This window comes from Anas platyrhynchos, chromosome W (genome assembly GCF_047663525.1).
Source record: "Anas platyrhynchos isolate ZD024472 breed Pekin duck chromosome W, IASCAAS_PekinDuck_T2T, whole genome shotgun sequence".
In the NCBI taxonomy this organism is placed as follows: Eukaryota; Metazoa; Chordata; class Aves; order Anseriformes; family Anatidae; genus Anas; species Anas platyrhynchos.
In genome coordinates this window covers 586,787-605,899 of record NC_092620.1, presented here as the reverse complement: position 1 = coordinate 605,899, position 19,113 = coordinate 586,787, and the positions used below count along the sequence as shown (strand labels likewise).

Genomic DNA, 19,113 nt, shown 5'->3' with positions numbered 1-19,113 from the left:
CCTCAAGAGTTAACTTTTCTCTTGTTTCAGCATGCTCTTAAATTGAACCATATTCAGAATGTCGTCTGGCAAGTTATTATCATTGCATTTCCATCAAGCAAAGGAACACTGCAAAATAGATATCTACTACAGATAGGGAATTCACAGATCTACCGGTAAGGCTGGAAGTGAAACATTGCAGCTTAAGCATTAGCTAACTTCAGCAAGTGACTCACAAAGCAGAAGAAAAAATGAAGCAACTGCACCATCACTATTATTAAGGACACGTATCTGAAGCTGTCTGGCCAAGAAGAGAATTAAGGAAAAACAACTAAAACTGTCTAACCTACACAAAGAGATGTTGTTTTCAAGCATGCCTCTACCTGCAAAACAACTGGTCACGATTACCAACATTCCTTAGTTTAGAACTTTCCTACTGAAACTTCCACTTTTTTTTTTATATATATATAGGCCCCCTCCCTACCAAAAGCTCAGGAGACACAGGGCTTGTAATTTTATTTGCCTGCACTCAGGCCGAGGATTACAAATGCTGTAATCACTAGTATCAAAAACTCTTGAGGCACTGAACAAAAAACACCCAGTATCATCATTGCTTAATAAAAGGAAAGGGAAGATATTCCCTCTGCACTGATAAATACATGTAATACACATCTTACCTTCTAAGGTAAAAGTATTTCTACGCTATAGTTTCTATAGCAGCTAAGTACTTCAAGGGAAACACAAAGTACTTAGATATATTCTAATACTAGCAGGTTGAATTAGTACTGCTATAATAACAATTTTTTCAGTTTAAAACAAATTTTAAAGAGGCCAAAAAAGTGCAAAACATTTTCCACATTTACAGGGTTTTTCTACAGTCCTCTACCATTTTTTTTTGTTCTGTTTTTTAAACGTGTTTTAGGAGCAAGAATTTATGTAGTAATAATTAATATTTCATTTTAATTAGTCACGTTATAATATCTCAAGAAGAAAAACAATTTCTATTTCAATAATTTCTACAATTAGTATTTCTCTAAGACAATAAAGAAATAGCAAATGCAGATAAAATTTGACCTTTTCCCCCTTTCACAATCTTTTTCACATTCTGGTATTACTGACCGAATTTAAATTGGACCATTACTCCCACAATTAAAACTCAGCATCATCTAGTGGCAGATTAAACATAAGAAAGCTAATGGAGAATTTCCTTCTGACTTGATCTCTGTACTGGTTCTCTCTACAGCTAAGAACAACAAACCGTAATGGTTCCAGAAACCTGGAAAGTTTAGGATAAAATCACAGCATACACTAGCAATAACACTTTCACTCGAGGGTTTACACACAGAAAAACTACGTATCTTAGACTTTTATTACAGTGACACCTTGTGGCTACATTTGATTTGGAATCTCTCAAAGGTTTCATTTTCTTGTAATTGCTTTAAAGAGGTTTTCAAAATTTGTGATCTAGGACAAAGAACAAAGATGAAACTGCAAAACAAAATTGAAAGGATGAAAAACCGAAAAGGCTAAAACACGAAACAGCACTGCCTATTCAAAGATCATTGGAGGTGTTAACATTCACTTGATGTACCAATGCCCCACAAATTATTTTTCATGGGAAGCACAGTAATGCCCCTAACTCTGAAAGCATTGTGGATACATGTTCACAATGCTTCATATATCAAAAATCAATCATGGTAAAGGCTGCAATACACATAATGTAACAAATAACTTATCAAGCACACTAAATTGGTCTTAATTCATTGTGATATAAATTGTGTGTATTTTATTCATCAACTGCCAGAAAGTTGCATATTTTTCATTCAGCTAGTGTGAAAGAGACGTTGACTACAGATTTGAAAATAGATAGCGACTCACCTAAGAGAAAAATGAAAGGTTTTCAAAAAACAAACAAAAATCCAACCCTGCATACATGCAAATAGAATATACATTCACATTTTCTGCCTAATGAAATGCTTGAAGAGCTCCTTAAAACTCAGGTGAACACATTAATTCGGCTCTTGACAGCTCTCACCTTGCATAACTAATACTTATATGAAAGATGACTCAAAAAGGAAACTAATGTTGCCTAGCATTTCAGGGCTAATATCCTCTTTTTAATCTATGTTGGAACAATTGCCCTAGTGTAGCAGACAAAAACACACTGTCCTTCAACAACACCTACAGAACCTGACACATTCCACTCCCTTGTTTTGAAAAACAGTGTGTATGTTAAAACCACAGTCAATAAACTTAGTTCTCCAGTTCTCCCTTACTCCTCAAAAAGTCATCCTATACAGTGATACTATAAAGAACTCTGCTTTATGACAAGCAGACAAACTAATGTTGAAATAGAAAATCAATTTTGGACAAGTCTTTGGATGAAGTCATAGAATGGCTGTCCTTTTGAAAGAAGATTAAGAAAAGTCCTGCCACACCACCTTAGATCTCTTCAAATTTTGTTAACATGATGGAATCCAAAATCACTGTCCTGAGTAACAAGCTGTCCACTTTGTACTAAGCTAAGGTCACAAGAAAAACAAAACAAGACAAAACAAAACACACCTATAAACTCCATGAGGCATTTCATTATTGATGGATGATTTAACAGAGACACCTTTAAGCAAGACTTATCAGACAGAGATACAGAGGACAGCTGCAATCTCAGAGTGAGAAAACAGTAAAACAAGAATCATAGAGCTTGCAGGGAAGAAGTGAAGATGCATTTGCCTGCATCAGGAAAAATAAATTTGAAGCCAGTTACATTTAGTATGAGATTACTAAAGCAACAGGGAAGCTGAGAAAAAGTTACCTGAGAAGGGGGCACACAAACAACCCACTAGAATTTTACCACATACACTACAACAGTTTGTCTGCAATTCCATGTTGCAGAGCAGTGAAGGATCAGAGCAAGAGGCCACTCTTTGAGGGGAAAAAAAAAAAAAAAAAGCGCTTCCCTTCCTTGGTGATTCCATTAATTGCTAAATGATTAAGACATCTGTGTCTACAGACTAATCACTACAACACTGGGTCTATGATACAAAGCATAGTGATCATAACATCTCTGGAATCTACAGATTACGGTTTCTCTGTTAACAAGTTCAATACAATTTTTGGATAGGAGAGCTTCAGTGTGATCACAAGCTTTTTCCAGAATTACCAGCACCTCCAACAAAAAGACATCATCACCTCAATAACGATTAAGCCCACCTAGCTGCTTTGTTTTACACATATCGTTGCTCAAACCTCCTTAATCTTAACTCTCCTCTTTCTCGCTTTCATAACTTTCATATTCTTTCAGTGCAACAACAGAAAACATGTAAAATATAGAAAATACATTTCCAAGTTGTATAGCAAGTATTTAAAAACATTAAAAAAAATCGGTAGTAAACATCATTCCTTGACTGCCAAGTGAAAAAAAAACATCACTGTTGTCAGAATGCAGCTGCAAGAGGAAGAGAGTATGACTCAAAATAATAATTAAAAAAAGAAGAGAGTAAAAAGAAAAAATTGATACAAGGCCAGAGGTAGAAGAATCATAGTTTTCAAAACAGGATGCCTGTAATTTATCAACTATTTATATTAAAAAGCAAGACAGACAAGTGTTGGGATTTTTTTTTGACAGCTTATGAAAGTTGTGTATACCATACACCATCAGAAATACATAATATAGCAGCAAAATCCAGCAACTTATTCTGCTGTCTACATTATCGAATGACAGCCATGCAATGTTACATTGATGAACTAACCTGCAGACACGGGCAGGAAAATACAGGCTCTGCCAGGACCGACAGAGGTATTTAGAGTGATCGATAACTCGAATCCAGTCTAACTCGTCCATGGACACTTCAATGTAGTAGGAATAAGACCTTTCGATTGTCAGGAGAAAAAAAATAATAATGGTTACAATACAAGCAGTCACATATTAGGTATTAACTTCTACAATTTCTTCTCGATTTTTAATTGTGCTGAAAAGAAGGCTTACCCACAGTCCCGTGTCTAAAGTCTCTAAGAAAGATTCCTATTCCAAACTAGCTTTGAAAATAAATTCACATGCAGTTATATTTAGAGCTGTTTTCAGAATGACTTAAAACATCCCAACATCCACAGTCTGCTGTAATCAAATAAGACCTTCACCTCTCAAAAAATGCAATCAAAACTTTCAAATTCAGTCATGTTTAGCCATAAAATACTAATTTGTATTCTTTTTTCACAGAATAAATCTAAAACACCAGTGACGAAGGTATTTCTATTGCCATATGAATGAAGAAAATCCAAAAAGATTTAGCAAATTGAAATGTTTTCCTTGAAGAGGACTATTTTACTTTGTGGCATAATCTTTTTCTCACTCAAGCTCTTCTTGACCACTTTTGACCATCCCAGCTGTTTATGATACATTGTTAAGCCAGTGATGCATCACTTATACACCCCAAAATTACCTAATTACCTCATCAAAAATAAAAACAAAAAATATCTACAACACAATGTGTGTTCCTCTTGTTTATATTTACTTTCAATTACTAATCTTCCCCCCACACACATTCCCCCCCCCACGGGGGCTTAGAGTGGTGGATGCCTCACATGTTATGTTCCAAACTCTCCTCTAGGTAACATTTAGTTTCAATTTATGCACCTAGAAAGGTCTTTAAGATGTCAATTCATAATCAGCTTTCACATCCATAGTAATCAGATGCGTAATACTCGTAACCCATATAAACACACTGTGTTTCAGCAACATGATTATTACCAGCCTGTGTATACTTGACCAAACTAGGTTTCAGCATTTCAGAGTTTGAGCAGTGAGATCAATGTACATTTGTAACCAATATACAAAATTTCTTTCTTTTTTTTTTTTTTTTGGGGGGGGGGGGGAGTCAAGGTTCTAAGCAAACAAAAATTATCTAAAAAATGCCTTATCTTTTCTTAAAGATGGCTATTTTTTTTGCAGATAATTTGTACAGCTAGTCTCCTTTGCACTTTTATATCTAAGATTCATCTGTTAATAACACCTCTAAATTATAGATGCAAAACACACAAGCATGTATTTATTTTTATTACGAATGTACACTATATAAAGATACCCAATAGGCTAAACCTTCACAGAGACAGTTGAAGTTAATGAGTAGTTTAAAAAGATGTTCAACAAGAAGCCACAGTAAACTTGTACAGTTGCTAAAACATCTCCTTAGAAAGGATATTTATGTATCCCGTGAGAAAGATGTAGATGAGAGGCTGGCAATTCTCAAAAGAATAATATAGGTTGGAAGGGATCTCTAGAACTTTTCCCAACCCTACAGTCAAAGCAATGCCAAACAGCGTGGGTTACTTAGAGTCTTGGCTGGTTAATTTCTGCATACATGTAAGGACTGACATCCAGAACTTCTCTGTGCAAACCCTTCCCAAGTTTAACTACCCTCATTATGATTTTTTTTCCTAATGTTTAATAGGAATTTCCCTCACTGCTGCTTGTGTCCACTGCCTTTTCTCAGTACACAGTTGTAAGAAGAGCCTAGCCCTATATTAAAAAGGTGAAGACAGCAATAACATCCCTCCTCTTCTTCTCAAAATGGAAGAAGTTCTCTCAGGATCTCCTTATACATCACATGCTCAAACAATTATCATCTTGGTGCCCTTCTGCTGGACTCACTCCAGTATATTAACAATATACTGGACACAGCCCACAATTGGGCACAGTACTATAAATGCTTCCTTTTGCATTTATCTTAAGACAGTTGAGCTACTGGAAGAAAACAACAAACAAACAAAAAAGACAATTCAGGTATCCTACCTAATAAGAAGCAAAAGAAAGCTCAATAAGAGATTTACCACAGGAAAAAAAAAAGAAAAAAAAGAAAAAAAAAACAAACGAACAACCACACAGGATAACACAAACTAGATATGAAATCAGTAAACCACTGTAGCCTCAGTATTTTATGAAGACAAAAAGAGGTTCATCTTGTCCAATTCTGCCACCAACAATGGTTTGCTCTACAAAGTTCAGGTGTCACATGACACTAAGCAGCAGGGAAAAAAAAAAAAAAGCCACCCTTTATAAGTTTTCCAAAGGCTTTTTCCACCCTGTTTTATCAGCTGCTAGCTGATATATGCCTTGCAGACGAGGGGCATCTTACCAGTTACAAGCTCTCTGAAAATTGCAAGAGAACTACTCATTACTAATAGCTCTAATATTTTTTAAAATTTTATTAAATACTTGGTTTTCTTAGTTGATCTTCTGTGACAAATAGTTTAATATTGTGTGAAGTTGTACCTTGGGCCTTTGAAAGTTCAATTTTCATTCTTTCCAAAAGGAAAAGAGAAGTTCAAGTTTCAGGTGAACTGAATCAGAACTTCAAAAAAATAAATCGCTGTAAGTTAATGCAGCTTGTTTTGAATGATTAGTAACTGTAATCCATATTTTAAATAAATTTTAATTTACAAAAAAGGTAAAAATAAAAATCTGTAGAATGCTTCCTGTTCTAAAATAACACAGCTTAGTTAAGAAAACAAAATATAACTGTTTTGCAATTCTAAACTGTTAATTTGAAATTACAAAAAAAATCAACCTCTTATCAGAAAGGTGGTAAAGTATAAATAGTTTTGGCTTTTGTTTTCATTTAAATAGAAAACTGCTTATAAATGCCTGCATGAGATGTCTTCTAAATTGCAAAATTTTTGTGATGGCATGTTATAAAATGAATATATTACTTTTGTGAGATAAAAAGAGCCTTGAAATATTCTTTTTGCTACTTAAACAGTCATTCATTTGTTGAAGTACACATAATTTGATCTTTCATGCGTCCCATAATAATCTAAAGAAGCTGAGCATAAATTGGCTAAGGCATCCATGATAATTCATACTTTAGCAGTCCTGCTACAAAGTGGCTTTTACTAACTACTGCAGTTAGCAGGCAAATCCTATTCTAAATAATTTTTTATTCTCTGATTTATTGTTGAAAATATGGTATTTCTTAACAATTTTGATATTGAAAAACTTTAAACAAACATTCTTTTAGTGTCTAGGACATAATATCTGAAAATATTCTGTAAAAGAATTAGAGTTAAGTGGCATGAATTAGAGCAAGTGGATATTAAATGGCAAATAGAAAAGCAAATTAAAGCTGTTAATTAAAGTGTTATTAATTAAAACTATTTAAACAACGTAAGCTTCCAATAGTGATATAAAATATTTAATGAGAACACACTGAAGTATTACGAGACACTTTAGTCTCGCAAAATAAAGTCTGTAGTGTAACTAAAACTCTATTTAAAAACCAGCCTTTTCAAATAAAACCTGTCACTGCCATCTCCAACACTGTATCATGCTGTTTCTATAAAACATTTATGAATAATTTGCATTTATGTGTTATCACAAAAAAAAAAAAAATGCATCGCCTTCCTTTTTTATGTTAGCTTGGCACCTACCGACTATCTCTGTCCCACAGCAGTATTCGTATGTGGTTGATTATTGATGGCTGGCCTAGTTTAATTTCAATACCAGAACGGCAGTCATCATCGATTGGGTGTCGAGAAAAGCCATGATCCAAGTCATAGTTCTGAGTGTCCCCATCTAATAAAGCAGACTTCAGCTCCCCTTTTACAACCTGGGCTCCATACTTCATTGTTGCGATATTTTCTCCTGGTACTAAGAAGAAACAGAAATAACTGCTTAGTACTTATACTCTCATCATGCAAATCAGATCTTCTGAACATCAACTGTATTAGGTCGGAATGAAGATTTATTGCCCGTATCGTTTCTGCAATGGTGGCTACAAACACATGCTCAAGGAAAGAAGAAAAAACCAGAGCCAGTGCAAAGTAATACCTCCCCTGTAAATCCATTGCTTCCAGCACTCCACAGCTCAGTTTCCAGCCAAGAATAGTATATTTCACAAATTATTTTCACTGCCTTAATAAAAGCTGTTTTATTTTACAATCCTATAACATAGAATTATGACCACAAGGTAATTAGGCATTTTGAAAACACATTTTAGAATTTTTTGTTCTTCCATTTCATTTGATGCCACCTAGTCCTTGCATGGTAAAAGTAGTGATCATTTACTACTACATCGTCCCTATATGCTTAGTGCCTTTCATGATTTTATAGAATTCTTGCATGCCTTCCTTAGTCAACTGTCATTTTCCTTCTGGTTTGAAATTTTTGGTCTATTTAGTTTCTCTCATAGTAAGCCTTTCATTATACCTCTCATCACATTTGATCCCTTTTTTGATCCCCTTCTCTCTCTCTCTTTTTTTTTTTTTTTTTGGTGGGGGGAAGGGGAGAGGAAGAAGGGAAGAGAGAAGGGGGAAAAGGAAACTAAAACCACATTAAAGACATGGTGGAGGAATTATGAATGTGCAGAGAGGTATAGCTGATGGAATATGCAGAGTGGTATATAGAGTATATCTCAAGCTATTTTGATATCTATACAAGCTCCCCGTACTCCGCAAAGCTAAATGAACCTGACCAAAAGACTAGTGAAGTTTATGTGAAATTTCCTACTGGCTTCTTAGGCTTTGAACTAACACATTAAAGCAAGCCTTTTATGCCTGCATTTCAGAGTAATAAACATGTTTATCCTAGAAACAAATCTCCCATCAAGACAACTGGGGATAACAATCCCTAACTCTACTACAAAACACCACACTGATGAACCACCCTGTTAAAAAGATATTGTTAACACTTTTGTTTCAGGACAGAACCTGGAAACCAGGATCTCAATGTTAAAAAATTTAATAAATGAAACTCTGCCCTGAACTTGAAGCACGTTGGGAAGAGAAGTATGAATTCTAACAGAACGTTATTTCTGTTATCTAAAGAACAGGATTTGAGGTGATAAAACTTTAACTGTATTTTATTACTACTACATAAAAACATCAAATGCACTAATATACAACTATGAAATTGCAAGTAACCATCAATGTTTCCGCAAACACAAAGTCCCAAGAGTTTGAACTAGTATTAAAACAACATAGAAATTCAATTCTTTATAAAGCTGTGATTTTGACAAAGCTAGAAATTCTGAGATTAGGAACACGTTATTGAGATGTAAGGAAGCAGAAAAAGAAGTCAGGAGACACCATTTAACGTTATAAAATGTATCTAATAGACTGTCAACAGAACATCCCATATCATAGGATTTTTACAGTATCCTAATATTAACCCAGATTTTTAAATATTAATATCTAACTTATAAGGGAAGATGCAGTGCTAAAAAATCAGTTCTCTTTTTCAGGGCTCATCCTGAATGACTGACAGACTACAGTGCAGGCTGTCAAAGCATATTTAATGTTATTCTTTGCTGTGGGACAAATACTTTCTATATATCCCATGTTGTATGCAAAGTAACAGTAGTTTTAAAAAGCTCAGCATCATATATTCCTGTTGAATTAATAGACAGCACGGATAAGAAGTCAAACAGAAGGCTTCTCATGCTTTTTATACTTCCCTTACACAATTTGGAAGACCTTTTTAGATTATTTGGGCAAATACATAAAAAATAACAGAAAAATCAAAAACACTGGAGAAAAGATGTATGAAAATTTTAATGACCTAGAAAACAAGTCAGCATCAACATAAAATCATTGAAATTCCATATAGCCCACAGCCAAAGCATTCTTGTTTATTGTTTTTGCAAAGGATTTTCTATTAAAATACTATTTCCTCAAGGAAAATACATTTTTATAACAATGTACATGTTTGAGCAATACCCAAGGCAAAAAAAAAAAAAAAAAGAGAAAATATGCTGACTGATGTTATTTCCTATTTGAGGAACAACAAAGTCAAGAATGTTACATAACAAGACATTTCATTATGCAAGCCTTTTAAAAACATACAGCAATAGGCAAAAGCTCAAAGAACACATTAACCACATCATCCAGACAACTATAGTCCATCAATCACTAAATAAGAGAGAAGAAAAAAAAGATGCTTACTTAACATGCCCCTGTAGTTGAGGTCCATGTCCCGACTCTCAGAACGAATCTTAATGGCATCTAGGATGGCATCTGGTGACAACAGCCCAGAAGGTCTTACAACATTTAGCAGTTCTGTTAGACTCATTAGTGGCAAACGCACGGCTTGCATAATTTCAGCATGGTTTTCCTTGGGGTTATGTTTACACCAATTCATCAAGGCTTGGAAAATATCCTTCTCAGGAGCTGCAAAAGAGTCCCTCAATACAATACTTAGAAGAGCAGCCTGGAAAAGAAATCAAACAAAAAAAAAAAAAACAGCTGTATTTTAAGATACTTTATTTATTTCTTTTTTAAATTTAATGGATCATTTATCTTGTACTTATTAAAAAGGCGTGACTACTTGAAACAATAAGCCGACAGTAGAACCAAAAGTCCCTAAAAATTCCTGAATTTGAATCTTGTTTATCAGATTCAAAATACACAAACACACAGATACAAAAACATTTTATTAGTCTATAGTAACTGCACTAACAGAACTCCTCCACTAGACTTAATCTTCAGTTTCAGTACTGCATTTATGGCTTGTTTTAGTTTCTTATGTATATATTAAGAAATAATACTAATCCACTATGAGAAATAAGACAAAGGAAAAACTATTCAAATCAATTTTATTCCAACTTATATTAAATTATATACCTTAATTTAAGATAATTAGGAATATAAGAACTCATTCGGGGGTTTACTAGTATGGTTCAAAGCATTCCTTTAAGCTTAGGCTGACTAAGGTAACAGATGCAAAAAATCAGCTGTGGCTTGGAGTCACCTTTTTAAACTATTTTAACTACCTGAGCATTTTTTTTTTTCCCTGCCCCTCTCTCCTGGGACCAACTTGGTATCATCAAGTAAAAACCTGACTGACCCTTATTCATACAAATAACCAACAAATAGTATAACGAGAACAAAAAGAACTGAATGGTTTTTGATTTTCATTTAGCAAGCACAATAATAAGGAGTCTGCCTCAGAAAAGGACAAGTCTCTCTTACATGCCAGGATTGGCTGTGATAAAGATTTTAGAAAGTACATGTTTCCTAATGAATGACATCTGCTTTTTTTTTTTTTTTTTTTTTTTTTTAATTGAAAATATGCTCTCAGAGCTCAGATTTAATAAACTGCATGTGACAGAATACAGCAGGGGAAATGTATCTTTTCCCTACACAGCTAGTAAGTTAGTCAGCAGAGCAGAATGTCTTGTACTTGTTCAGGGAACAGACCCATCACAGCTTTTCCACTAATACTTATAACACTTTCCTCTTTTTAAAAATAAAATTAAACTATCATTCATTCAACATGCTCTGCTGCTTCACCACTTGAAAACACTTTACCGCTATTATATCCAGCTCAAAGGCCATTCCAGAGCAAGTGGCAAAATTCAGTAGCATAGGATCACCTGACTCCAGCAAATATTTATGCATCTAACAAGAATAAACTCAACATATAAAAAACAACAGCAAAACTCACACCCTACAACACCATCATATTACATGATATCAGAACTTGACAATGATAAATCATACCAACCCCCACGAAACTCTAGCTTACAATGTAGGAAATCACCCATCACAGAGACTGCCTGTATCAAGAAATTAACAGAATGGAATACCTTCTGCTATCTTATCTTTACTTAATAACCACGAGGTTATTCAGAAACCAAGTGATACTACTTCAAGGACTGATTAAAACCAAGAAGATAAGATTAAGTTACCTGTTCCCACTTAGTAAAATATTCTCATATTTAGCTATACTGACTCATCAGAATTAAATACCTAAAAAGTTCAGAAAAGGTCACCAGGATTTTCACCTCACCTTGCCTTGAATACTTCCAACTGCTTCAATTTCACTAGTATAACGTGTCACCTGTTATCAAACCTATAAGCTTGTATTTTATACCCCCATTAGTATTTTATCATGAAGTATATACAGATAAAATTAACATTCCTGGGAAAAAAAAAATACAAACAGAAGATATACCTTAGAAAGTGACAGGAAGCCTTCACTGGAGAGCACCTCCTGGGCATTTCTATCCATGAACATACAGCACATAAAAGTTAATTTTGGTAGAGAATAAAGACTGGCAACATCAAACGTCATACAGACATTCTGAATATTAAGTATGGTGCAAAGATACTCAGATGTGGAATCTTCCAGTTCTGGAAACCCATATTTATGTGCCAGGCTTAGGAAGTCTAGGAGAACTTCCTCTTTCTCATCTCGTAGTGTAGCACGACCAGTGTAAATATACTTCAATAGCATGGTAAATGCTTCTGCAGTGGTGTCCTGAAGAGGAATTTCTGCTTCAGGCTGAGATTCTCTCATTCCACCATACAATAATGCTCTATAAGAAAGATAAAATTTGAGAAACTTATATCCTGATAATATCTGCATGACTAACAAAGAAAAAAAAAAAAGCAGATAAAAATAGAAAGAAAATGACAAGTTACAACAGAGGGGATGGAATGGAGATGCACATTAAGAAACTACAAAAGAAAAAGCCTTATGCTTGGCATTTAAAGCGCAGTTCTACTCTGAACGCAGCTGCACAGGAACAGAATAATAGTCTAATGCATCATGCTTTCATCCTAAAGAACACTTGCTCCATCTCTGTTTTGAGCAATAGTTCACAAAGCAGAAATTCAGATACCATTTAGATAGAACTATTTTGTTGCAGATTTGTTTTTTTAATATAGTGCTATCAGTGTTAAAGAAAAAAAATGCAGAAAAAACAAGTGAAACAATGAGTTCATCACCATAAAAACATTGTCAGATTACAGTAACGAATAAAGGATCAAAAATCCTAACATTTGCTAAAACCAACACGTGTCAACCTTGATGATGTCCTGAATCTTGATAAAAATAAAAAAATAATAAAAATAATGTGGGTATGCTGAATTGTTTTAAGTGTGATACACAGTTTGAAAACAATTTGCATTCAGTCTTGGTTTAGTTATTAACTTATCCCTCTGACAAAACTAACAGGAAAAAGATCATCAGAAAGTGATGATCTTAGATTGATGATTTTAGATTGAAAAAATGCCCAGCTCTTTAAAAAAGCTGGTTTAGTACTATTCCTAGTTTACAAATAAATATTCTAACCTGAATCAACCAGACCTTTTTAAATACTTAATTTAAATGTGTCAAAAGTAAACTTTCTAATTAATGTATTTCACAGAAGCATGCTATCCATGCTCTGAGAAATCAAAACAATTTTACCATAGAATTTTCTGTTCCAGAAGTTACCTTTCTCTTGAATTTGTGAAAATAACTTCAAAGTCCAATTTAATGAAGGTCAAAAGAATAACATCATGACATGGTATTTATCTTTTTATATCTGGACACAATGATTTGAAGTGCTTGGAAACATTCACAGAGAAAAGGTCACACTCAATGGACAGATGATTACACGCTGAAAAGTTCATAGAGAAACAATGTTTATCTTATCTGCATGAAAATTTCCTGCGAGCCTGCCAAAAAGCTGTACTTCACCTGAAATAATGGCACCTAGCAGCCAGGATCACTCTGTGTGCTGGAAAACGTTTCTTTTCCACTATAAAGGTAACGTCGCTATATTCTTCCCCATTCATCAGAGCACCGATATGCTCTGACAGAATGTGAACATGGTCAATCTCACCCACAGCTGTGTAAGGACGAAGTGGATGGCTGTTACTCATCTTTGAAGGATGGGGATATTGGTAGCCTGAAGAGAAAAAGAAAACAACTAGGAGTATAAAGAGCACAAATATTTAGAAATGGCAAAGACCAAGCTGCAATTATGAAAAAGTGTAAGTTTCCATATACTACAATGAAAATCAAACAAAGAGGTTTTCAATTGAAGTTAATTTATGACAGGACTTAGTGCAGATTGAATCAACAAGTCTGTTCATAAAAAAAAATAAATAAATATTTCAGAGAATTCCATCACCTTGCTCTTTTGTCAAGCCATTTACTTAAAAAAACTTCCAAAAATGAATTAAAAATTAATTTAAGTAAAAATTAAACAATTTTAATTACAATTACCATTAGAAACCATTTTTTGTCTGAATTAAAATGCACATAATTAAAGAGAAATAAATTATTTGACCAATTAAGCTTAGTCTTAACACTGAAGTGTCTACTAAAATCAGTGAGTTTATAGTAAGTAAAATTTATAAACCAGCAGTGTTTATAACCCATTCTTGCAGAACTGGGAGAAAATGAAGAATTGAGGATAACTTGTAACTATTAACGGATGAAGTCTGTCAAAAAGCAAAGCTTTACAATGTACGTTTTTCTTATTCTTTCTACTCAGTTTTCTTGATGCCTTCTTGATCTCTTAAAGAAAATTAAACCAATTAAACCTCAAATACCTCTCAGTTATAAATTTAGGAAACTTTACTAATTAATAAAACAACACAATTCTATGGAATTATTTTGCTGCTACTTAAATCACAAGAGATTTTAGTCTTGATGTTATTTTTGGCTTATTTCTGCAACCTTTCTGCAGGCTTTCCACAGACTCAATGGTAAGAGTATCCACAGGAGAATTTAGGTCTTAAATCAGCTTCTATTGTTATACCTCAGATTCCTTTTAAATAAAAAGGTTAGCTGTTTCAGGTAATAACCACCTGTATTTTCAGTGACACTTTCTGTGCTCCAGTGACTAACCACTTTTCAAAATGGGCATATGCTTAGTGCTGAAGAAAGACGGTGTGCAGGAAAATGAAACCATACCCTGAACACACGCATTAAGTGAAAAACTCATGACAGGAATGCATTTTTAGCTGTATTTTAAAAGTATAATTAGAAAATACACATCTATTCCAGTCACTCCTATGGAAGGAGGAAAGGAAAATAGATGTATATAGGGTTAAATATTATTTGCACTTCCATAACACCTGGGAACACCTAACCCAAAATCAAGATACCATGGAAACACCATCCCGAAGAGCTCTAAACTAAACCAGAAAAAGCAGTAGAAAGTCAGACTGGAGAAAAATACAGCATACTAAATAGCTGATACAGATGACAGCCAGAGTGGGAGCAGACCTCAGCTTTCCTCAGGCTCCCTCTGCAATTTGAAGCTGTACACCCATGGAGACATCACAGAGCAAAACCAGCACTGCACCTGAGAAGCCATCTAACCATGATAACACAACAACACTGCAGGAAGTTACTCTGCTATCTGACATACAAGTAAATTAGGTGGGATTTTTTAATTGTTTTGTGTGTTTGTTTTTTCTCCTGTCATAACAACAGATTGTCTGTACTGGTTTGCACTGATTTGCACTGGTTAAATTAGCTAAGGCAACACTGTAATGAACGCATTTACACAACAGATCCACTTCCAGCAATGTTTGCTTGTATCAAGCAAGATTAATTTAATTCATATCAACCGAGCTGCAACTAGCAACAGCCTTTATCACAACATAATTATGTGAGAGTTTAGAGACTACACTGAAATTTAAATGCCCTCAAAATGTAAAACCTTTTACTACAATAAAGGAGCAAACAAAAGAATACATTTGCTACTCAGTTGCAAATCTAAAGCCTCCATAGTCCTTCAAGACTTCTGTACCTTACAAGTCTGTAATTGCTGTTCTTGATCTTCATTGTTATGCACAATAGCCAAGCAATCCAATTACATGCAAGTTACATGCACATTATCAAGCAAAACGTACTCTCTCTCTTCTGCTAGCTCCACTTCTGATTAATTAGGGAAATTCATTTAAGACACTTAAGGTACATTTGGGTTTTAAAATCTATTTTACTTCCGCTTACTCTACAGTCTAATTTCTTGCTGTCTTCATTCACTTTTTTTTTTTCTGTAAAATTAAGACCAGATACTGTCTGAGAGACTACAAAAAATAAAGGAAAACCATTAGTTGCACACTAACTTTGCCTGCTGTAGCTGTGGATGTTGTCATGTGCCAAAAGGGTGAAAAGTTCAAGGGAACTGTTCCCATTTCAGGTAAACAAATAAATAAAATCAAAAGAACACTTCTCTCCCAAGAGTATATAACCCTACCTCTAAACAAAAATACACAAGAATAAGTGCGCCAAGTCTGAACCAGGGACACTTGCTAATAATCCCACGATGACAGTCTTTACGAACACCGAGACCTGGGACTAGACCAAGCGATGAAAGCAGAAATTGAGAAGTCCCTTTGTGTCAGCTGCAAGACAAGTTTGTTTCACAGATGTTCAACACTCTCCAAATTGCTGGTACAATGTATTATTCTGAATTACTGGTCACTGGGAATATGGGACTCAAACAGTGGCTATGAGCCTCTGGCTGAGGAACCTTTCAAACGCTTGAGTGACCCAAACAGTTGAAAACTGGCAAGTCTATGAAAGCTGTGTACGTGACTTAGATGCTTTCAGTGGGTAACACTAGTATGAGGAAGAATTCAAATTCATTTACTTGGCCTACTACAAATTTCTATTGCAAGTTTCACCTGCAAAACAAGCAGCACTGTGAGAGCAGTCATGTCTTCAAAATGTAGAACTAAATAGTACATGACTTCAGAGCTTCCCAGCCTGGATTACTTAGCGGTATTAATTCAGTCAACCCTTGAAGCCATCTGCACAATTCTCATTTGAGGAAGTAAATAGTAATATACTGGTTTGGTTGTGGCAAATTGCTATGAGCTCATCGCTTACCTGTAGAGCTAAATATTACAACCAGCAATTCAAAGTTTTGAATAGAATAAAAAAAAGGCAGATGCTGCCTGCAGCTTAGCAAAACCCTTTATGATGATCTCTCTGGCATCTTCTATAATCATTTACACCCCAATCAGAGAATTCAGGTATTGGCTCTTCCCAGTGGTCAAAGAAGAACATTTAACTAACTGCAGATAAAAGGCTAAGCCATTTACAAATGTCCTGCCAGCACCATAACCTATTTCCAGTAGCTATTAAAAGCTAATCAGATGCTTCAGGAATCAGCTGCTGCAGCTTTGTTCATGCCACAGAAATAAGTATAGCATTCTCCTCGGTAAATCTGAGGACCTATTAAAACTGCACCAATTTTAAATGGTGCCTGTGAAGTCAGTAAGGTATAACCTCTGCTATCCAAACCCAAATGAAAGAGCCTCTTCTTGGTTGCCATCTTCAATAGTAAGCCAATGTAATAAATACTGGGCCACATTTTTCACAATGTTGTATGCAATATTATATACAGTGTGTCAAGGTTAGAAAAAACTATTTTCTTTTCAGTAAATGATCGGTAACATGTTATAGCATACAATAACATGAGCTACAAAATGCAGCAACGAAAAAAAACACAGTGACTTCTTTACTAAACTACTCTTGAACCAGAACTGTGATAAAGATCAGCACTAAGTCACTTCCCTGCCCCATTTGGGCTGTTAGGAAAGACAGCCCTCTGCAACACAGTGCTGCTTTCATTGAAAAAAAAAAAAAAAAAAAAAAAGGAAGAAATGATTTTATACAGCACAGAAAAGGGAATTTAAGAAATTGTCTGTGAATAAGTTGGAATTTCTTATTTTATATATAGTACAGTAAAGAAATATATGTAAGTAATATACCTACTGGAAGTTTATAGAAAAAATCTACAGAAAACAAAATAGAAAGTATATAGAAAAAATGACAATAAAAAGTGTTAAGAAATAAATCTGGATTATAAACACAGAGAAAATAATTATACCCCTGAAAAACAATTCCTTTATCACCTACATAATACAGTTCTTGTTGGAATTACACAAAGGGATTTTTTTTTAAATATAAAACTCTTACACTGCTATTGTTTCTAGAAATAGGAATCGTGACAGTTCTGAGCTGATTCATTCCTTCATAAAGTACTCTGCTATGTTTTAACAAAATTCCAGAGAAGAAAAAAAAAACAAAAACACAACACTATTTTAATCACAATTTCTACAAAATATTTTTGTTCTCAGTAGTTCAGGTGCAACAAACTAACATCTCAGGAAAAAGTTTGTTGTTTGTAAATATTTCAATATAGAGTGAGGAAAACACAAGTAAATACTTAGATACTGTCAGAACCCTTGCTACAGAAGCTCCTTTGTACTTCTGAATAACAGTAACAATGGTGACCCAGTGAAAAATGTAACAGAAAGGGAAAAAAAAAGTTCTAAAAATAAAACTGTTCTGGTTGAAGGACACTAGGGTTGGGAAGAATTCTAAGTTTGCTCATCTGAAGTGTTCACAAGCACCAAGAGTAAAACAAAGTTTTATGGTTTGATGCAAACCCATAAAACCCCGAAAGCCTGGTCACCATTTCCTTCAGCTTCACAACAGGTGAAAGGATTGATATGCAATAACGTTTAGCTACAACTGTTTGGGGGATTTTTTATTGTTTTTAATTTTAATCAAGACTTTAAAAAAAGAGAAGCATTGACATTTAGAATTTAGTTACAAATATCATTAATTTACTCTGTTCCATCAAGAAAAAAGCAATTCAGTACTGCAACATAAGCCAAATAATACATCAGAGGAAAATAGTATTTGTTTTCTAACATTAATTTTCTATACTTTTAATCCTTTTACTTCTATATAATATTTCTAATAATATGAAAGTCTTTGTTCTACAGAGCTTTGGGATTGTCCATAAGAGAGTCAAGCTACCATCTACAATATGAGGCACCAGAGAGAAAGTGCTGAAAGGACCTTGAAATGCTTTAAGGGGAAAAAAAAAAAAAGTTACTGCTTTTATATTAATGCCTCCCTAATTTAAAAAGAAAAAAAAAAAAAAGTTTTACTCAAGATGATCTTTAAGGAGAAAGTCTTCCTCTAATTTTGAACACCATCAATTAACTGATTCTCAAATGTCCCCAATTTTCACGATTAGGTGTTTCATACACATAGCTCCGTGGTATTTCACAGACAGTCTTACTTGTATGTAACAGTCATAGTAACACAGAAAGAAAGAAAAAAAAAAAAGTTAAAATTTGAGCTACAGCAATGCATTAGATCACATTGACTTATGCATGAACAGCTCCCAGTGATAACTGCTTCAAAGCACTGAGAAAAAAAAAAAAAAAGATGCTAACTAAATCAATATATCACACTAATGCTTTTACTGGAATTGCACGGACTGTAGGAGACCTCCACAACGCATAGTCATTAAAAAAGTAAATTCTAACTTTAATCTAAAACCATCACCACCAACAAGCTTCTTGATGTCATATTAATAACTACCTCTGCAT

General features: G+C 34.3%; 1 protein-coding gene across 2 annotated transcripts in view; it reads right to left on the bottom strand.

The window, feature by feature from the left end:
* Positions 1-19,113, bottom strand: part of LOC101792526 (BTB/POZ domain-containing protein 9) — a 124,095-nt gene that overhangs the window by 102,633 nt on the left and 2,349 nt on the right. For both annotated transcript variants that reach the window (XM_027454019.3, XM_072030615.1), the window contains exons 3-7: positions 13,436-13,646; positions 11,924-12,287; positions 9,913-10,177; positions 7,402-7,621; positions 3,729-3,848 (exon numbers count right to left, since the gene is read on the bottom strand). In XM_027454019.3, the coding sequence (XP_027309820.1) occupies positions 3,729-3,848; positions 7,402-7,621; positions 9,913-10,177; positions 11,924-12,287; positions 13,436-13,646 (1,180 nt within the window). The remainder of the gene's footprint in view (positions 1-3,728; positions 3,849-7,401; positions 7,622-9,912; positions 10,178-11,923; positions 12,288-13,435; positions 13,647-19,113) is intronic.